The following is a 22,562-nucleotide window of genomic DNA, read 5'->3' as shown; positions in this document are numbered from 1 at the left end:
GCATCCTTGGCATGGTACCAGCAGGGATGGGGAGAGGCCGATGGTCCTGGTTCCCCAAAGCAGCCTTCTGCAGGCAGATCGGCTTGCCCCTCCTCCCCTCCAGCAACCAAAAGCACCGGTGATGTTTTTGAGAGATGAGCTGGTAATAAAATTAAACAACCTATTGAGCTTAACTGCCTGGAAACAGAGGGACTGATGACAACAGACGAGGCTTCCCCTCATCCGTATGTCGGCATATACATGAGAGGACGGGAAACTCATACGTGAGGGAAGAGAGGTCAGTGAAGAGCACGTGGGATAAATCAGGATGACCTGTGCTACTTTGAAGGCACTCTGACCGTGCCAGAGCAGGGCTGAACGGCAGCCAAGTGTCCACATCAATACCGCAGAACGAGGGAGGAGGTCTCTGATGTACCCTTGGCAGCAGCTTTACGTTCACTTAACTGCTCCTCTCCCTTTTCTCTGCCAAGAAATTAGTGTCAATTATCCCCGCGGCAAATAACGCCGAGGAAAAAGCTCACTGGGAGGGTGCGTGGAGCTGGAGGAGGAGGGGGGGGGACATCAAGCGATCCCCTTAGGAGCCTCCCAGGAACACATTGACCCAATGAGGACCTCCTGTCCTTCCTCACACCCTCTTGACTGCAGACCTCAGAGGGATGCTTTCCGCTGAGCATCGGATGCTTGCAGAGCAGATGCAATAAAATGAATTTAAATCGCAGCGAAGAGCAGCGGGCAGAGCTGTGGCTGTAGAGGAAATACCCTAAAAAAATCTATTAAAGTGTGAGCAGGACAAAGATGCAAACGCTCGAGGAAGAGCTGGCAAAACCCAGGGATTACTGCTTTGTCACGGTGTTGTAAAAAACCCACATTAAATTGAACGGCCATGAAGATGTCAGTGAAAACAGTTACTGGGTAAAAAGCTTGCTGTATAACAACTCAGTGAGCTACCTAACATAAAGCACTTAAAATCCCCATAGTATATTATATATACAGTTTCAAAACCTGATACACATCATAACGGAAAGATTATAATGACAGTATTTGCAGCAGTTTCATTGTGCCTTTGCAGCTTCTTTTGGATCAGTAGATTTCCCTATGTACCTATGTCACAAAGAAATTTCTATAACGCATTTGTTTTCCACTTCTGCACTTGAGCCACAGAGGCAGCCTGGAGACCGTGCTGAAACACTGTACGTAAAAACTACCCAGGCAGACAGATTTCCCCTTGACAAATTCAAAGGATTACGATCTTATTTATAAAGAAAAGAGAGAAAAGGTGGTTTGTTGCTTCATCTTGCACCAGAATTTGCTCAACCGTCATCCAAAAAATCGCGCAAGCACCAAAACAAATAACCCACGTGGGCTTTTTCTGCAAAGGGAAGCCCTCTGAAATGATTTGCTGCTGCCAGAACAATAAAACCCAGCGCAGCCGCCTTCCTGCAGCAGACACCGTTTCGCTGGTTTCAAAGATTCACTACCTGAAGGTATTTTAAAAATTCAGCATGTGAAGGACGCTTTTCGCAGCACATCCAAACAGCATCGTCGGACTGATGAAAAGCTGCTGCAAAGGATCCTCAGTGGGTATACATTCACCCCGTCAACCTGAGGTATTCGGCTTTAAAGGATTGAAGATCTAGCCCATCCTAAAAACGACCCAGATTTGATATTCGTTGGGATTTGCCAAGCCTTGGCAACAATTTATGCATCTCTATCAGGGACCGGCGCGATGGGCGGCTCCGAATCTCGGCCGAGAGGTCGCCACGCTGTCACAAAACAGACATCGCTAATTGACAAATTTAAGCCCTAACATCACACGCCATCTTCTCGCCTAAATTTATTTGAATATTCTAGTCTTGTTAAGTTTATATTACACAATTTATCACAGCAGACAAGGAAGTGTCTCAGAGTATATTGTGTAGCCCTAATGATGTGATTTAGAGATACGGAATCTTGTTAAAGCAGGAGCTGTTATTAAATCTTTGTGGAGAGGCTGAATGTCTGTGCTTCTGCTCTGCCTTCCCCCTCCATCCCTTCTACGCAGTTTAGGGGCACACACATCACCCCAAAAAAAGTGCGTGGGAAGAGCTGGGCATTGCTGTGCTCATTTCAATAGACAATGCTATTTGTAGGATTAATCACAGAATCACACAGAATCACAGAATCTCCTAGATTGGAAAAGACCTGTAAGACCATCCAGTCCAATCATTAACCCAACACTGACCAGCCCACCACTAAACCACGTCCCTGAGCACTATATCTACACAACCCTTAAATACCTCCAGGGATGTGGACTCCCCCACTGCCCTGGGTAACGCGTTCCAGTGCCTGATGACCCTTTCAGTAAAGAAATTCTTCAGAATATCCAATCTAAACTTCCCTTGGCGTAACTTGAAGCCATTTCCTCTTGTTCTAAATGACTCTGAAGCTGGGAGATCCTTCCTGGATTCAGGTTCAGAATACACGTAATCCTCAAAAAAAAACCCCAATCCAGCCTAAATACTCTAAAACTTCTTTGCCTTCACAAGATAAGCAAAGGCAGAAGAAAACTTCTCGGATACGGAGGTGCCCTGTGAAGATCCAGGTGCTCACTCAATTTTACACCTCTCAGGTGAGACTCTTGACAGCTGTAGGATTTAGTATCAGTTGTGCTTGTGATGAAGCACATTTTCCTGTAGGGTCCAAACAAGAGATCTAGAAACCCATCTCCCATAAAGGAGTAGACTGTCATCAAATGGAAACACCTCACACCTATGGTACGCTCAGAGTCATAGTCTCAGTAGAGGGGAAAAAAGGTCTACAGTCTGCTGCCAATCTTCCAAAATCATCCTTTCACCCTTTAAAAGTATTGTGAATATCATTAAACAGAGCCTGAGAAATTGGAGAGGGAGATCTTTTATTCTTAAGAGAGAAAGAAACAAGGGAAGAGAGACAGAAAAGCTACAAGTGGGAGGGAGAGCTGAGAGGTAAAGAAAAGGAAAAGCCTTCCATAAAACATCAAGGCTTCAGAAAAGGACCATGCAGCAGAAGAAACACCGAGACAGCACAAGAGAATAAAAATAATGGAAAGATCCAAACCCAACACTACAAAAACCACCCACCACACAGCAGATGGAACAACTTGAGAATTAGCTTTTGATGAAAACCTTGGCCAGTGCCTTCTGGTTGCCCAGAGAGGTGCGACAAGGGAAGATCACCCCAGCCCAAGGCAGGACCTGAACTTCATGCTTCTGCCATCACGGCTCTCCCTTTGCACCAAGGGAAGGACTTACGGGTCCAGTGCAAATTGTCCCAACTTGTTCTCAATTCTGCTTTCTGGGCCTGCACAGACTGTTTACACAATGGGAAGCTCACACCACGTTGACGCCTTTGGAAACAGCTGAAGTAATTCAAGATGTGACCAGTCCCAGGAGCTCTGGACTAACCTCCTAAGTCTCCTGCCCCCAAACACCCTCTGGGCAAGAGCCCACAGAAGCCTTTCTAATTCACTGCGGTGGAAAATCATGCCTCAGACCACCAGCTCCTTTACCTCTGCATCTTGCTCCTAGGGCTAACCAAAGCTTTGTGTCTGGAGTAGAGATGTGCTTAATCGCCCACCATCAGCTGTGTGTGCTCTGCCTCGTGAAATGGAAAGGAGAGGAGATTCCACCCTCTGGAGTGTACTCCGGTATCTTTGCTGCCGTTGGATGGATGATGTGCTCTCCCAGGGCACAGGCGAGATGGGCTGCACGCCCCAAGGGAGCTGAGGCGGGTCAGTGGTTCCCAAGACACAGTCCCAATATATATCCAAAACCAGAGAGTACCTTTCTTGCTCCCATCATGCCTTAGAATCATAGAATCATAGAATTACTGAGCTTGGAAGGGACCTTTAAGATCATCATGACCAACCATCAAACTAACCTGACAAAACCACCTCTAAACCACGTCCCCACATACCACATCTACTCTTTTTTTAAACATCTCCAGGGATGGAGAATCCTCCCCCTCCCTGGGCAGCCTAGTCCAATGGTTAATAACCCTTTCAGCGAAAAAATGTTTCCTAATATCCAATCTAAACCTCCCCTGACATAACTTGAACCCATTTCCTCTCGTCCTATCACTTGTCACCAGGGAGAAGAGCTCAGCCCCCACCTCGCTACCCCCTCCTTTCAGGTAGTTGTAGAGGGTGATAAGGTCTCCCCTCAGCCTCCTCTTCTCCAGGCTAAAAAATCCCAGTTCCCGCAGCTGCTCCTCATAAGACTTGTCCTCCACACCCCTCACCAGCTTCGTTGCCCTTCTCTGGACACGCTCCAGCACCTCTATGTCCTTCTTGTTGTGAGGGGCCCAAAACTGAACACAGCACTCGAGGTGGGGCCTCACCAGTGCCGAGTACAGGGGGATGATCGCTCCCCCAGTCCTGCTCACCACACTATTCCTGATGCAGGCCAGGATGCTGTTGGCCTTCTTGGCCACCTGGGCACACTGATCGCCAATGTTCAGCTGGCTGTCCACCAAACACCCCCAGGTCCTTCTCCACCAGGCAGCTTTCCAGCCACTCGCTCCCCAAGCCTGTAGCGCTGCATGGGGTTGCTGTGACCCAAGTGCAGGACCCGGCACTTGGCCTTGTTGAGCCTTGTACAATTGGCCTTGGCCCATCGGTCCACCCTATCCAGATCCCTCTGTAGAGCCATCCTACCCTCAAGCACATCAACACGCCCGCCTAGCTTAGTTTCATCTGCGAACTTACTGAGGGTGCATTCGATCCTCTCATCCAGATCATTGATAAAGATATTAAAGAGAACTGGCCCCAGCACTGAGCCCTGGGGGACACCACTTGTGACCGGACACCAACTGGATTTAAATCCATTCACCACCACCCTCTGGGCACGGCCATCCAGCCAGATTTTTACCCAGTGAAGGGTACACCTGTCCAGGTCATGATCAGCCAGTTTCTCCAGGAGAATGTTGTGGGAAACGGTGTCAAAAGCTTTGCTAAAATCCAGGTAGATAACAAGTAGGTCCCACTTCTGGAGGGACACCGTGTAGCCCATCCCTGTTCTCTTCCTTCAGCCTGACGTTTTTGTCTTGTCCAACAGTGACACATTTTCAAAGCAGATCCACATCTGCACGGAGCCTCCAGTTTTACACTGGAAATACAGGAAGAAGATCAGCATCAACTAAACCAGGGGGAGAGAAGAGATCCTACTAATTAGCGGGGATAGCATAGCTGTTCTGACCGATGCCATTTGGGGTAATTTGGTGAAGGATCTGCTGTTGCACAGGTATCCTTCCACGTTGCTTGAATATACCCCTCTCCTTTTGATGCAGAGCAAGCGAGGATGAGCATCCCAACCTAAAAAGTTAGCTTATGTTAGTATCACCAATGTTAGCCTTCGTTAACTAATAATGAACAGAACAATGTGTTGTTTGAAGTCCCTCTAGCCTTAATTAACTAGTAATGAACAGAACGCCGCGTTGTTCGAAGTTCCTATTCTCTGGACCTTAGCATCTGGGATTGACTGTATACAGGATGAATTACATGACAACCCGGCAAGAGCAGAATCCAGTTGGCCAACTTGGCAACAGAACTTACTTTTAAGGTATCCTGAAGTGAACTGCCTTCATTATAATACTAAAAAACACACCCACAGGTCAAGAAGACCCTTGCCCAGGTGGAGACCCTTCTCCTGCGCATGTGTGATGACTGAAAGAATGACATAGCATATATTATAATTACTAACCAATCATTGTAACTTTTGTGTATAAATGCAGCAAGAAGACCAGCGTGGGGTGTGCTTGATTTGTGGAAAATCCACCGAGCACCCAGACCTGAATAAATACAGTATATCTCCTGAGCGTGCGAGATTGGTTCATTGCATGCTGGGCACGAATCCGCTTTTTGGACAACAGATCTGCAACCAGAATGACCCACGTTGTGGTGTGATCTTCAGACTAACGTGGGGCTTCCAGGCAAACGCGGTGCCCCGTGCATTGTCAGCACGCCTTCCCCAGTGCCCCGACAGCGGGGTTCCCCTCGGGCGCGTACTACCCTCGTCCCTCACCACCCCTGGTGCCGCAGAGCTGCACCCAAACCCACAAATTTCTGCTGCAACTCGAGCGCGACCGGATCTGAAGCTCTTTTTACATCGCTTTTCCTCGTCAAAGGCAAACCTGGAAATGATACATCTTTGGGTTTTATCACCAACATATCTGATTCAGTAATGAACTGAAAGCTAACCTTTATAAAACGATAAGGGCAGCATATTTCACACTCGCCCCAGTGCCAAATAGCCTTCAGAGCTTTAAAAACTAATTATACGAATAGAGGCATGACTTTTCTTTCCTTTCTCCCCTTGCCAAGTTCTGAGCTACTATAATATGCTCAATCAGGTCCCTTTGTCTGGCCAACCACACCAGAATATTAATGGGAACATTCTGCTAGTACCTTACGCTGCCTTTTGACATCTACTCGCGAAAGAGATAGTGGCGGGTTAAGACAACAAAATCAATCACTGTCAACACGGATATACATGAGGGGTTTTTTTGGGTTGTTTTTTTTTTTTCAAAGACATCACGTTTGGATTCTTCTTTTTAATTAAACAAATGAGTTACAGGAAACCTGGGGAGGGGGAGGGAAAGAAAACTGTGCACCGATATCTCATCCTGCCACGGTACAAAAACTGGTGGTAAACTTTCAGGGCATATTTAATTTAGTAACACTCATAAAGGGATGCTGCTGAGGAGTTCAAGCACTGCTGTCAGCCTTGTTTTATGACCAAAAAGGACATGCTCCCGTGTTTCATCAAGCTTCAACTTTCCTTTCCAGGAAAGGATGCTTAGTCCTGTCTCCACTAGACGAGGAGCGGGGTCCATGAACACAGGTGGGTATCTGTATATCAGGGTTTTAAATATCTTGGATGGTTAAAGTTAGAGTGAAATGAGCTCTCCCAGGCTCTCCCACCACAGCCATGACCCTAATAACCAAGGTATCCGCAGAACCCATTTCCCTTTGGTTCCACTGCAGTGTTCAGGCAGTGATGGCTACAGCAGAATTATTCCCAATTCATCAGCAGCGCCAAGAGGAAGAGAAAGAAGCAACAGCAGCGAAGAAATCATGTTCTTTTGTATTAGGAGAAAGTCTGAAAAAAGTCTGCTTAAATGGAAAGAAGATGACAAAAATTGGACAAGCAATTAGTTTTATTTTGAAGCATTCACGAGAGATCTATTCAACCATGCACAGATTCTTGAAGAAGTTTCTAAGCTGTGTCGTTTACCATCAATGGATAAAACTGGCCCAGACCAATTATTATCATTTAAATTAATGCTACAGGAGCATTCACATGGCACCCTGAGGAGCTGAGGCTTAATACGTGATGCTCTGTGCAAACAGATACTGAGAAAAGATCTTTGTCCCAATGTCTAGGCTGAAAAAAAGGACATGGGGCAGGAGCTTGTCCCAGTGAATTCAATGTAGATCACCTCGTAGACATTCCATCCTAACGCCTCAGACAGAATTTCACAAAATACTTCAATTAATGGATAGCAAAATGACAATATTGGAATAAAATGAATATTAGGATCAAAACGTTGGCACTGCTAGCATCAGACTGAGCTTGGCCATCAGATTTAGCCTGGCCAGGAATTCACACTTCGCAGGTTACGCTCTTCCAGTAGAACCCAGCACTGCATCCACAGGAGCTCTAGTGTCCCCCACTGATGGCACAAGAATCACCATAGAGCCAGGAGGGGATCCCAGCACCTTCCTGTGCCAAGAGACAAAGGATGAATGCCAATTGGAGGACCAAATCTATGAATGCCCAAAAAAACAGGGACTGCACAAAGACCTCAAGGGCTCTCCATCCTCACTCTTCCACTATCACTGAGGATTTTTTTAAAACACTGGCAAAGCTGATTATCCCCACAGCAGTATGAACAAACATTTCTGTGACTAGACATGTTTTATACTCTTTGTCGTTCCTCTCTCTAGACTGTATCATCGTTACGTTATTGTGCTTGCATCCAGTGAGTAAGTAAAATGACAATCTGGGCAAATTAGACTTCAATTTTCAACAGCTTCACTTACTCCTACAGTTTTATAGCCAAATGCCAATCAAGGAAGTGATGAATAGTGATGGGAATGTGCAGACAAGCTTCTTGACTCGCTGGAATGACAAAAAGGACCTGTTTCTTCAGGATGCGACAAGGATTCAGAGACGAAGCCAGTGTGCAGGGAAAGGCAATCTGCCTACTTACAGGCTTTCACTTGCCGGAAAAGGTAGAAACAATCTGTTTTGGATGCAGTAAGTTGCCTCTGAAAGAATCCCCTTTCGAGGTACCAATATTTTTCACTTGACTCTCCTTACAGAGCTCCTGGGGTTGGGACGGAGGAGAAATACCACCAGGTCACGGTTCAAATGGAGGACAGCTTTGGTGACAATGCCAGTTTTGGGAACTCCTGCCCAGTACAACCAGTTGGCCCCTCCATTACGTCACAGACCGTTGCTCTCTTAATTGCGTGGGTGATCAGTGTAGCACCATCAACCAACCAGGAAAAGGCTCTACCTGAATTAAAAATAACCCTTTCCCTCCCCAATCCCAGCCACTTTCCTGACTTGGTTCTTGACCACAATTCTTCAAATAGCCTTGTCTGAACAACAGAGCGAGCAGAAATGAGCAACGAGGGTGGGAAAGCAGCAAGTTGGTGCTACCACTGAAGCCTCCTTATTCCACCATGGCCTCCCTCTCTTCTGTCCTTGCTGCATCTGAGAAGCAGCTCTGCTTTCTCCTGTCTCTTGAAGGATAAGAAGCTTCAGGATGGTTTATCTACCAACCCATCATACGACGGTCACTGATAAGCAAGGCCCAGAAGCATCCCCCAAACAGATAATTTACCTAATGATTTCTCATTCTCAGCAGTACCAAATCCAGGCAACACAGAAGAAATTCTCAGTTGAGCACAGCTTGTGCCTGGCTTTACAAATACGCAGCTTAACGGCACGAAGACTCCAGTTTCATTTACTCCACTTGAGGAAAGACCATATCTCAACCTATTCTCGCACCTGAGGACGCAATAGCTACGCAAACACCACAATTACTGTGTTTCCAGCAGGTTTTACCATTGCCGCTACTCTCCTTGAGACCCTTTTACAACTCCATAAAATATTTTACCTTATGAAGTCTTCCTCCTCCTCCCTCTTGGGTCTCAGCTGCTTGGGCTGAGCCATGTTGCTCCAGTTGGGCAGAGATTTCAGGAGCCTGCTAATATCATCATCTTTAGCCCAGGATGCGCTGATCACCAGCTTTTCATCCGACTGCACGATGCTCCTACGGGGAAAGCAGCAACAATCACATTAGTGTGAAGCAATTTGTACTTCTCATGCAATTCCACACATATTCATTAAAATCCCCATCGCATACAAATGTGCATTGAGCATTAAGGAAGGGGTCCAAAGAGGAATTCAACAAAGTGCTCGAGTGGAGAGCACGGCAACACAGGTGGACAGGATATAAAATCCTCTTAAACTCACAACTCTTGATGTTCTTTGATAGAGTCGTTTAAAGGAAAAACGGCCATATTCTCCCCACCCTTGAAATCATTCAACTTGCAATGATTTACACAACCGGAGGAGGTCATTCTGTACTAGGAGAGAAAAAAGGTAGTTTCTCCATGGCTCATTTGTTCTCTGCAATCTCAGACGAGCGCGCCAGCCGCTGCTGATTGTGTTGTGACTGCAACGTGGAAACCTGCCCAGGAAGACCTGGGTGGAAGCCACCAGCTCACCGCACACCAGCTGGCCCAGCTTGGGGACCAGGTCTGAAGCAGTGGAAGGAAATGAAGGGTCCAGGATCTTCTCTCCAGCCATCCAAAACGTCTAATAGTAGAGATTTCAGCTAAATCATATGTATGTCTGAAACTGAATCAAACATCACAGCATATTCCAATTATGAAGAATTTTCTTGTTTAATATTTTTGGCAGTGTAACTCATATGAATCCCTCGCTGGCAATTGCAGGAGAGAAAACGGGATGCTGTAGTTGGAGAAGTCAATTAGCTGCCTATTTTTTTGCATTGCGATTGCTTATGAACAACCATCAGCACAGAACTCGTCAACGTTTGCTACTTCACTGGCACACCCTGACTAGAGAGAGGAATGTACTCTCCCATTCTTGGGTTGTTTGGTAGACAGCAAGGATTTGGGATGTATTATCTATCTCTTGGGAAAGGCAAGGGTGAGTTAGGGGTGCTGGCATTTCCTTCTAGGTCCCATCACTGATTTCCTTCTCTGGTGAGCACCTGAAATGCTCTTCTAGGAGGTCCTTGCATGGTGCCCAGTTGGACTGTTTCTCCAGCCCAAGAAGAGACATACGTGACCTGTCAACATCATTCAAAACAAAAGCATGGTGGTGACTTCTCCAACGGGCAGCAGTAGGATTTTTTCTTGCCCTTTGTAATGGGAACACCACAACCTCCCCGGACAACCAGTAAGCACAGTGTGACTTGAGAAAGGAAGCATCTGAGAAGACAAGGTCTCAGGGGTCCTGTTCCTATGGAGAGGCTTAGCTGCAGGTTAACAACAGAATCAAGATCTCCTTTGTGTGCTGAGAGACTGATAATCTTCTATTATGCAAAAATACAAAAAAGGCTCTGGGACCTGTGTTTCCCCTCACACACACACCACCCGTTGGTCACAAGGCTACAAGACACCTAGAAACAATGCATGTTTGCTGTGTCCTACAATGCAAGGGGTTGAAGAAGTGTAAATGCCGGATAGATGCTTTTCTGTTACTGTCCCCCAGAAGAAACGGCTTCTCCAACATGGAGAGAAACTCTGTGCATCAAGAAGATGCAGAGATTCATAGAATCATAGAATCGCTGAGGTTGGAAGGGGCCTTTAAGATCATCAAGTCCAACCACCAAACTAACCTGACAAAACCACCTCTAAACCATGTCCCCACGTACCACATCTACTCTTTTTTTAAACACCTCCAGGGATGGAGAATCCACCCCCTCCCTGGGCAGCCTAGTCCAATGGTTAATAACCCTTTCAGCGAAAAAATGTTTCCTAATATCCAATCTAAACCTCCCCTGACGTAACTTGAACCCATTTCCTCTCGTCCTATCACTTGTCACCAGGGAGAAGAGCTCAGCCCCCACCTCTCTACACCCTCCTTTCAGGTAGTTGTAGAGGGTGATAAGGTCTCCCCTCAGCCTCCTCTTCTCCAGGCTAAAAAATCCCAGTTCCCGCAGCTGCTCCTCATAAGACATGTGCTCCAGACCCCTCACCAGCTCCGTTGCCCTTCTCTGGACACACTCCAGCACCTCTATGTAAGGGCCCCAAACTGAACACAGCACTCGAGGTGGGGCCTCCCCAGTGCCGAGTACAGGGGTACGATCACTGCCGCAGTCCTGCTCACCACACTATTCCTGACACAGGCCAGGATGCCGTTGGCCTTCTTGGCCACCTGGGCACACTGATGGCTCACATTCAGCTGGCTGTCCACGAACACCCCCAGGTCCTTCTCCACCAGGCAGCTTTCCAGCCACTTCTCCCCAAGCCTGCAGCGCTGCATGGGGTTGCTGTGACCCAAATGCAGGACCCGGCACTTGGCCTTGTTGAGCCTCATACCATTGGCCTCGGCCCATCGGTCCAGCCTGTCCAGATCCCTCTGCAGTGCCATCCTTCCCTCAAGCACATCAACATGCCCACCTAGCTTAGTGTCATCTGCGAACTTACTGAGGGTGCATTCGATCCTCTCATCCAGATCATTGATAAAGATATTAAAGAGAACTGGCCCCAGCACTGAGCCCTGGAGGACACCACTTGTGACTGGACACCAACTGGATTTAACTCCATTTACCACCACTGGATTCGTCAACCAAGAACTGGAGTTGCTGGGTGCTGCAGGATGGATGGATCTGGGCTGGCTCAGCCAATGTCGGCTCAATGTGGACCTTGCAGAGCTGTTTACTCGGCTGCACGCTTCTGGATCCAAGCTAGGATGTTGCACGGGGCAAAGAGATGCTCAGAGCTGTCACTAGCATCCAGGTGGTGATTTTGGGAAGGGTCATGCAAGATCACAATAAAGACCCCGCACACTTGTAAGGGGTTTATGCGGATTAACCGGTCTCATTTTACGTGTCCTGAAAGGTATGTTTTGGTCAATAAATAGAAATAAAAGTATCAACACACTGAGTATTTGGGTTTTGAAAAGGAAAATGGCGAAAGAGGCATTGAGATAGGAGGCAACGCTGATCTATCTTGAAACACAGCAGAATGCTTCTTTTCCCAGCAGCACGGAGCAACCTATCACTCCCTTCACCCACCACCAAGAGAACAACCTCTGCTCAGTAAGTACACACGATTTGTGAAAATGAATTTGTCACATGCACTTAGGTATACATTTTCCTTCTCTTTAAATTTCATGTTCAATCTGCCACAGACAAAAGAATGAATTTTGTTTCCAGCCACCAAAGACCTCGGCATCGAAATGTCAATTTGGCCTTCTGCTGCTGTTCAGAACTTGGTGTTTTTCCACTTAGGAAAAAAAAAGGTCTCTTGTTCTCACCCTGGTGAAAACCGAGGGGGGAAAAAAAAAAGGGTCCACCAGAATCGCTGACATCCGAGATGGAAAAACTGAATTTGATGATATCTGGTCATTTCTCTGCCAAGGCAAGACAACTGTTCCATCGAATATATTAGCCAGTGCTTTGTCCTCTCCAGATTTAAATGACTAAAGTAATAGTCTCCTTCCCTTGGGAGTCTATTTCACAGTTGAACAAATCTAACTCTTGGACCAAAAAAAAAAAAAAAAGTCCTGCTACTGTGCTCGTGTTTTATTTTACTCAATTTCATCCCATTACTCCCCGTTATTTCCCCTTACAGCAGCCTCCGCTCTCACAGCTTTCACTATTTACGCTCTTCAATTATTTACAGCCTTATCATAGCCCTTCAGATGTCTACGAATGCAAGTCATCTTTGGGAGTCTTCTGATGGAGTTATACCGAGGACAGAGCTACCTCTCTGTTTTACGATCCTTATTATCTGCTGTCCTCAAAAATCCTATTGCTTTTTGGCGTGGGTGTTGGGGGAGGAGAGAGGGGAGGTTCTTTAGGTGCTACAGCGAGTTGGAAACCGAGCTCAGTGTCTTTGCTCTCCTAGGGTCAGTGTTTTCTGAGAGCCTAACCCACACGATTCCTGCTTTTCTCACCTTTCGGTGACGTGGGACGCACGGGTCCCTGAGTGACTGGAGCCCTAAGCCAAATTCTCCAGTGACATCAACAGGGAGCTTCAAACGAATCGATGCTGGGACACCGCCACTGCTACGTGGGTCCCTTGGAATTATGTCCCCATTCTTTCCCATGGTCGCAACACCTCCTAATTTTTATTGACAGGTTGGTTTTTACTCCAACCACCCCCTCATTAAGGAAGATGTTAAATAGGGTGGTACATACCTGATCTCTGTTACTTGCCCGACTTTCCCCATCAATTAAAACCTCCTTTTCCCCCACCTTTTCTTTCCAGCATCTCAGCCAGTTTTCAACCTCCGTAACATCTATCAATGTCAATCTAATTCGGGTCCTCGAGTAAATTATCACAAGACAGGATGACATGTTATAGTACAGCTCAAAATGCTTCCTTTCAAATGCTCCCCCCCTCTTCTCCCAAACTCCTCTGTAATTACTCCTGCTGCTGTAATAGGGTTACTTGCTACCACCAGTGCCATAATCAACTAATTAATTCACAGCTCAACGGGCCAAGGAAAATGCCATCTGTTTGTACCCAGCTCCCGGGAGCGGGTAGGGAATCGGTGTGACACTTACTCAGGTAATGGCACACGAGCGAGGAGGGTTCACTCCTCCGCAGCTCAGTGGGTTTTATCCAGAAAACATCTGCTGGTGGTGATGGTCCCAGATCTGCACCACTGCCGCCCCGAGCTGGGAGCAGAGCAATGGGGAACATCCCTGGACGCAGCTGGAGGGGGAACATGGCTTTTCATTAGGAAAACATCTGGGGGCTGCAAGGGCTAATTGGACTCCGTTGCCATGTGCCAAACCTATTTTTTGAGTAATTTTTTTTTTTTTTCCTCTTCCCAGGGCTGAGGTGATGTTTCCATGCTGAGCTCTGCTCGTGCTGCCGAGAGTTTGAAAGCAGCGTGCTCAGCATGTGCCAGGTACCGAATGGTCTGAGGGAGGCAGACCCCTGCCCAAAAAAGAGTCAAAAAGGCAACTTAAAACCCAAAAGGTTAATGCAAGAAGAGGAAGATGTCAATAGGAAGGAGTAAACTGAGTGTCAAGAGCATTTTCCAGGGACTCAAGAAATCCTGTTTGACCGCAGACCCCACAGCTTGCATGAACTCATATACTCCTCATTTCCTTATCAATAAAAGTTTTATTTTGCCTGGCTGGAAAGCAGGAACTGAGATTTATTTTTTTTTTTCTTCATCATTCTGAGAGATATTGGCCCAGTTATATCCCACCTAATCTTATAAATGTAACTGAGACAGCTCAGCCAGGAGTGTGGTCACCATAAGCTGCCTTCACGGCCGATGGAGAGAGCTGAGCACCTCCAGAGAGTTTAGGCACTTTTTAACGAAGATGAACCACTCTTTGGAGATGTCTGTCTCTTTTTACAGACTAAAGAGACTCGTTTGGGTGAGCAGTGCCTTTACTCAGACTGTTCAGGCAGGTTGAAAAATGTGCCAGAGGACAGTTGTCCAAAGGAGAGAGGATGAGGATTGGTAAGAAGAGGGGGGGATGCACAGGATAGAGCTTAAAGTTGGACAACAAAATGAGAATGTGCGACTTCAACACGGACAGAACTAAACATGGGGCCAATTTATGAAGAAAGACATGGAAAGAGATTAGTTTTAGCGCTCAAGACAGCAAAGCTTGTCCGAGAAGGGTGTTGGCAAGAGACTGAAAACTCATGTTAAGGGTAGACACCCTGAAGTGGTCAGGTTTGTCTGTCTGATCCTTTCTATGGCCTTTCAGTATTTTTCCCAAAGGCTTGTAAAAATGGTTTAACTATACAGGCTTAACTCACGAATAGAGCTGCCTTCTTAGAAATTTGCTGAAGAAGCGCCGAGACGTGGGCTGGACAAGACTTAAGAAGAGCACTGCCAACACTGCAAGAGGTTTTGTGGCTCCATCTCCCGTTTTTGTTTTCGTTTTAATCCCCAACCCCTCATAAACTAGGAGGAAAACATAACTCACGTTTGTAAACAGTTTGTGTCAAACTGAAATTGAGCTTCTTACAAACATGTAATTTGCAGAAGACATCTCACCTAGATCACATTAAACACGCTTCCGAAATCTGCCATCAATTAAAACAAGAAAATCCATAGTTGCTACTTATATAAATGTCCAATCCATACATATCCAGCCCCGCTAGGGTGGGTTTTTTTTTTCCGCATTCATTAGAAAATCAGAGCCAAATGGAAATCAAACATGAAAAATCTCAGCTGTGCATTTCTCAGCGCCGACGTCCTGACAGAGCTATCTGTTCTGCAAAGGACTCCGAATCAAACAGCCTTGCTTTGAGGAGCCCGTATTTGAATACGCTTCATCCGCATTTGCTCATATTCCCCTTCAAGAAACACAGGCATGTGGGGAACGAATGAATGCCACTTGCAAATCTTGCAGACACCATCTCTCCGGCTTCCCAAATTCTCCCTATCTTGACATCTCCGGAACAGACGCATGCTCCCTTGCTCCGATAACTTCACCTGATCGTATTAACACACAGGTCTCGGGTGTTGATTCTGATTTTAAGCATCTATAAATGATCCTCCCTCCACTAACTTTATCAACATGAGGGTTTATCCATCTCAACCCCCCCAAGGAAAACCCTGGTGCAAAGGGCAAGGCTGAGCTGAGCCGTTCCGACGCGAGATCCCTGCAGAGGGCACAACGTCCCCACGGATGGAGCCGCTCGCCCCGGGAAAGCAGGGGAGCTGCTATATTCCTCTGCATCATTTGAAATGTATATAGATTTCTATTTCAGTCATTTGCTAGCAGCAAAAACTAGAACATTTCCTGTTTTTTCCTCCTGCTGTAATCAGGATATTGCCAAATTAGGCCTGTCCTAATTACTCCCCAGCAGGTGCCAAACCCAGGAATGGTATCAGCAAAGGAAGGAAGGAAGGACCTTTAAGTTCAAGCCAAAGAAATTACATCTATTGTCTGGCTACAGTCAGTGAAGTTTCACATAAAATATGAGCATTTTGGACAACGGCACACAAGCAGCTCCCAATTTACACGAGCGCTCCGACGAAGTTTAGCCCACATATGTGCTCACTGCTATTGTCGGCGTTATTAATAATAATAATAATGAGCCCGTACGCAGCCGCTCGCCAGATGAAGCTTCTCCTGAATGAAATCAGGCAATAGGAAATAATTTCTTGATGCTCTCGGTCAGAAAACACAAGGGCCTTTTTCAGCTTCCCCCTGCTATCGCCAGCCTCAATTAGCCATTAAAGGAGATTACGGATAGCAGCTATTATAGCCCACGTCGCCGCAGCATCTTTACTGTCTTTCAATGCAAGTATTTATCGCCACGGCACGGGGCACGGTCCTGGTCCCCCTCTCCAAGGAGGGCAATTTTACAGATGGGCAACTGGGATGTACAGAGAATAAGTTACTCTATTGATGGTTACCCAGGAAAACTATGATAAATTAAGTAGCCGAAGGACTCGAATCTCACGACCCAACGTGATAACCCAGTGCCCAGTGGGACCATTCGGCTTCCACACCGTGGTTGGGGAAACCGAGCACAGACCACCCGAAAACACCGACAAAGATAGCCCAGGACAGAGCATTTGATGACCCCTTGAAAGAATAAGCTTATGGAAAGGTTTTGGGAAAGTTTCACAAAATCCAGTGTGTATTTATACAGTGTGTTGTGGTTACTAACTCCTACATTGCCATGAGATCTGAATACCCAAATGTCAATGTAATTAATTAATTTATAGCTGAATCTCTTGGGAACACTCAAATGGAAGGATCTGACTTGCTTTACAAGAAAGCAATAGCTATATATGGCTATTTATGTTAAAGATGACATCTTATACTCTCCATATCCAACACGAGGTCACCTTTTGCCTGATTAAGAGAAAAACTGTGTGGTTTCTAAGCTCTACAACCACTGCCATCCAGGATTAAAGAGCCTAAACCACAGTGTGATGTGGACAGAGTCACTGGTGAGCCAAGACTCTTAGGATTATTTCAGATTTTTTCCCCTCCTAGAAAGAAATATCCTTGACCATCCCAGCAGAGATGATTTCTAGAAATAACTCCTGCCTACTTATGGCAAAATAACAAAAGCCCAAGAGCTGTATCTCCAGCAGACATCGCCTTCCAAGCCTTCCTGTACCTGTAGGCAAGGGTGCAGGTGTCCTTGTACTCCTGGAGTTTCACACACACCATGTTGAGGAACTGATCCGAATAGGCGCTCAAGTCGTGCATCAGGTTCATCAGGTCTTGAACAGTCTTCTCCACAATTACCGTGCTCTGGAAAAGAAAGAAAAGCACAAGTATGAAGAGCGTTTTTTGTGAATCTTAATTTCCCCCTTCTCATGTTTTGCTAATTAGTGTGAAAGATGCAACTGTACAGCTGATGCTCCCCAACGCTGAGCAGATGCTGGAGCAGCCTGTGCCACCAAGTGACGTAAAACAGAATGAATGAGGAAAAAGCAGAAACCGTGCAAGGGATGGAAGAGGTCAGCTTAGGGGTTTGATTATCAGGTCTGTAAGAGTTTGAATTTTCTTACACTGGCTGAGGACCAGCAGACTTCACCAGGTCTTTCTTTCACAGAATCCCAGAATGGTGGGGTTTGGAAGGGACCTCTGGAGATCATCCAGTCCCACCCCCTGCCAGAGCAGGGGCACCTCCAGCAGTGGCACAGGACGGCGTCCAGGCGGGTTTGGGATGGCTCCAGAGGGGGAGACTCCCCCACCTCTCTGGGCAGCCTGTGCCACTGCTCTGCCACCCTCACAGGAAAGAAGTCCCTCCTCGTGTTTACACAGAACTTCCTATGCTCAAGTTTGTGCCTGTTCCCTCTTGTCCTGTCACTGGGCACCACTGAAAAAAGACCATTCCCATCCCCCTGGCACCCTCCCTTGAAGGATTTAAAAGCGTTGATAAGATGCCTCCTCAGTCTTCTTTTCTGCAGACTAAAAAGCCCCAAGTCCCTCAGCCTATCCTCGTAAGAGAGATGTTCCAGTCCCCTCATCATCTTTGTAGCTCTTTGCTGGACCCTCTCCAGCAGTTCCCTGTCCTTCTTCACCCGGGGGGCCCAGAACTGGACACAGTGCTCCAGATGTGGCCTCACCAGGGCAGAGTAGAGGGGGAGGATGACCTCCCTCGACCTGCTGGCCACACTCTTCTTGATGGTCCCCAGGATGCCATTGGCCTTCTTGGCCACCAGGGCACATCACTGGCTTACTTCCTTCACTAGATGAAACCTCAAAATGGAAAAGTGTGATTTTTAGAGGAAGCAGGTCCCCGCAGCTTCACTGAGCTCTGCTTTCACCTGCAAACCCCAAACATTTCAACCTGACCAATAATTCTGGACTCAAAGGTCGCAGACTTAAAGAGTTGCAGACTTAAAGACCACCGCTCCTATCCATACAAACTATATGCGTAGGGCACACACCGAGCTTTAAGTAGCACCTTGAAACCCTTTTGGTTCCCCAAACAGTATTTTACAGTCATAGGAAGGACAGGGCAAATCTGCAAACTGACAACGCTGCTCCACATCCTACAGATGAGCAGATTCGGACAGCCTGCAGAAGGAGGTACCACGTATCTGACAACGTCTGAGACTTAAACAGTTCCGTGTGAATTTTGGGATTTCTGGGGCACCCCAAGGTCACTTGGCACAGTTTGTATTTATAACATTGCCTGCTGTATTTAATTTGGTTGCCACAAACAAGACAGAAGGAAGGTTACCAAAGTCCTGGGTTGATATAAATTGAATTGATACCAGGCTCGGTAGAGCGAAGGGTTATTCCTGAGCTATGCGCAAAGGCAAAGAAGGAGACTGAAACATTTGGGAGCCCTGGTTCGTTTGAGAAATTCTGGGCTCAAATTATAAAGGGGGACCCCAGGGACTTTGAGAGAGCTGCATCAAGGCTGAATTTAGCCCCTCCTCTGCGTTAATCAGGATGTGAAGAGGAATTAGTGACTCAGTTGTTTGCGGAGCAAAATCTCATCAAACCCCACATCACCGTCTCCGCCACATCCCCACAAGCCCGACTTCCGTCTCTCTATTGATTTCCAGATTAAAGCGCGGCAGCATCGTCCTCATCCATAATCCCGCTCCTCCAGAGCAACCCCGTGAGTGACAGGAATTGATTCTGCTCCGCTACCTGTCCCTGATTCGGTAAAAAAAGCATCTGCAGACCTCATCCTCATTCAGAGCACACGCGACTCCTGAGCATGTGGGGGCTTCAACGAAGGCTTAGTCACCGCCTGTGCTGTTCCTCATATGTCCTTGGCTCGCAACTGCACTTGGAGGAAAAAAAAAAACCACCCCAACCTTCTCTTTGGTTGCTCTTGTCTCTTGTTAAGCTTGTTCTTAAGCAAATCACAGGAATTAACCCATCTTTCATATTGTAATTAGTGACAATTTGGGATTATTTTGTCCAAACAAAAATGTAGTCTGGCATAGCTGCCTCTCAGATGCTCTCGTTTATGCTGCTTCTCCTGTTGCTACAAGGACCTGTGTTTTAATAAATATTCAATCCCGCCCTGGGCTCGATGCACACGGAGGAGAACAACCGCCCCTAAAGGGCTCGCCACCTGGTGTCATCGCAAGCAAACAAAGCAGACAACTACGCGGAGAGGATGCAGCAGCCACTGATGCCCTTTTCATACCGATGGGCTGCGGCGTGTGGGCACAGCTCATTACCTGCAGGATTCAGACATGGCCCAGGCTCTTCGCTAGCCCTGCTCAGCGTGCCAGGCTCAGCCCGGAAGGGCGAAAGCATCATTTTAAGAATCCACCCAAATCCCACTAAAATGGGAGCCCAATCTGGCACCTCTCCCTTGAGGGTAAACTCAAACCCCCGTATGCTGGGGTGATAAATGTAGTGGGAAATGGTGAGTTGGGGAGATACGCTCCATCAGATCCATTGGGCTAGAGGTAGGGAATAATCGCACCTTCACGGCAGTAGGGCTGGGGAAGGAGCTGCCGTCCTTCCGTGAAGCACCAACGACCACAATGGGTGCAAGGGGGTGAATCAGAGGTGCTTCACTTTGCACCGAGATGGTTTAGAGGTGCTGCCGTGGCCAGAGTTTGTCTGTCAGCAGAGGAAAGGGCAAGTCTCCGACCCGCTGACGTGAGCCACGAGAACAGCTCTGATGGCACAAAGGGAAAATACGTTGTTTGTGGTTGAAGTTGCCATTCAGCTTCAATCCAAATCCAAGTCACCTTCTACAGGCTGATCCTGATGCTTAAGGGTGAAGCATTCAAGTTAATGTTTATACATAGGGAAGAAAAAAATAAAATCCTTCCTAACTCACGTAGCAACCTGGAAGATAAAAACAGTTCTTCTCCTCTTTGCATGAATAATCATATGTTTCATTTTTCACTGGTATTTCACCGGTGAGAGGTGGGTGGGATTTTCAGCAGACTCATGCTATAAATTGATCTCTCTCAGCTTACCAGGGGCGGGATCCTCCCCATCCTTCCAGGCATCCTTGTGGCACAGCAAACTCCATGGGTTGGATGTGCAACCACACCAAGAGGAATCCAACCTGGTCTCAATCTGCCCCGTTTCTACTGCCCCCCCGCCATGGCAGGGGGGTTGGAACTTCATGATCCTTAAGGTCCCTTCCAACCCAAACCATTCCATGATTCTATTTCTTTACGTAACACAACATTTGAGCAAACAACCTAAAAATCCAAAGACTGTATGTTAAAAAAGAAGGTATTACTGGTTTCTATGTAGCTTCTCCCACTTACTTTCTCCTCTGTACAACAACATTAAAATCAGAGCTAAGCTCCTGCCAATATCTTGATTTTAGAATAAGATCTTTTGATTTAAAGGAAATACAAAGCTGCTTGCATGATTTAAAAAAAAATAAAAGAAAGAAATAAAGGCCATTACCATATGAAAGAAGACAGTCCCAGATACGTAATAGCGATTTTTCTCTAACATTTTAACCTTTTCCAAAGCAAGCCTGACACATCTGCATGTGTCTCCGGGGACGCGATGTATTAGGATGCATTAGGCCCCGTTAATATAGCTGGATTTGTTAGCTGGGCCAGTGCAGGATCTTCTGAAACTCCGCGCGAGCAAATGAAAGGCAGCGCACGTATTATCAGAGAGTTACAATCCAGTTGCCTCTAACCCATCTGGATTCATTAACAGCAAATGGATATGATCAAAGCATAATTTTATGGCAAGACACTTCAATGAAGCCTTTTAAAAAAACCCACACTAACAAGGAAACTCATCCCCAGAACAATATTCATCTCCTCGCACCTGAAAACGCTGCGTGGTGCTGAATCCTAACATCACGCCGAGGGTATGATTCATTACTCCTACATTAGGGTGAAGGTTTCAAAAGAGTCTTAAGGCTACTAAAAATAAAAAAGAAACTCCTCCTTACGTCCTCCTGTCCATTAGCTACTGTCAAGGCAACAGGATAAAACAGAGCAGCACCGCTTGTTATTAACACTGTGTGTTTTATCTTTAATGTATTTTGCAAATATTTATCATTATTTCTAGATGTGACCCTTATTCTCAGTTGTGCTGAAGCTTCAGATAACGCAAAGCAGCTCCGGGGCAGGTATAATTCACGCTCCGACCGTAGGGCTTCCACCAGCCCAGAGTGACAGCAAATAAGCAGACCCAGAGGTATTATCCCAATAATCCTTTTGGGATTATTGTCTTGTGCAACGCCACCGAAGTTTTTAAAACGACTCAATTCCTCTGCAGCAAGAGGGCACTCAATGTAAAACAATGCAGCTGGAGGAATGATGTTTTTAAGGGTCCCTTAAAATTCCGTACAATAAAGCTGGTTCCCCAGCAATTCCCTGACACGCAGAAGTAGTTCAAAACCAACAGGTCAAGCCTACGCAAACCTTCCGATTTTCCACCTGTCATTTTGTTTTCTCTAACTTCTTGGGGAGGAACACCAGATTAGAGGAAAAATCTCCACTCTGAATGTTTGGGTTTTTTTTTCTGCAGAAATCGCAGCTTCCCTCATGCCCGTTCTCTTGCTCCACTTTCTCAGGGGAAGAAGGCAAAGACGGGAATGTACCTGTGCAGGGATGTCTTCACCATGTGACGGGCTCTTGAAAGCCCAGCAAATGGAGGAAGAGACCTTGGCACTGGAAAGGTTGTCGATTATTAGTATATTATTGCCCATCACTTAAAAACCTCCTGGAGACGCCTTGGCAGGGGAAGGTACGACATGAGTGCTGGATGTGGCTGCCTTAAAGGAAAAAATAAATATAGCCTAATCTAATTTTTAAGCTGGAGTTTAGCTGACAGTCCACAATTTTAAAAGTGCGATACGGAGCACAGTTGTAATTAAAGGCAGGACAGGAGAGGCGAAAGGTTTTCAAACCTCTTCA

The 22,562-nt window shown here is 46.6% G+C and overlaps 1 protein-coding gene across 1 annotated transcript in view; it reads right to left on the bottom strand.

Annotated features, from left to right (window-relative positions):
- EXOC4 (exocyst complex component 4) overlaps positions 1–22,562 on the bottom strand; it is a 442,826-nt gene that overhangs the window by 61,533 nt on the left and 358,731 nt on the right. The window contains exons 12-13 of the mRNA XM_009882971.1: positions 17,348–17,484; positions 9,145–9,300 (exon numbers count right to left, since the gene is read on the bottom strand). Coding sequence (XP_009881273.1) covers positions 9,145–9,300; positions 17,348–17,484 — 293 coding nt within the window. The remainder of the gene's footprint in view (positions 1–9,144; positions 9,301–17,347; positions 17,485–22,562) is intronic.

The sequence above is a fragment of the Charadrius vociferus genome, unplaced genomic scaffold (genome assembly GCF_000708025.1).
Source record: "Charadrius vociferus isolate BGI_N301 unplaced genomic scaffold, ASM70802v2 scaffold32, whole genome shotgun sequence".
Taxonomy (NCBI): Eukaryota; Metazoa; Chordata; class Aves; order Charadriiformes; family Charadriidae; genus Charadrius; species Charadrius vociferus.
Note: the sequence above shows the minus strand (reverse complement) of the source record. Positions and strands in the feature narration are given on the sequence as shown.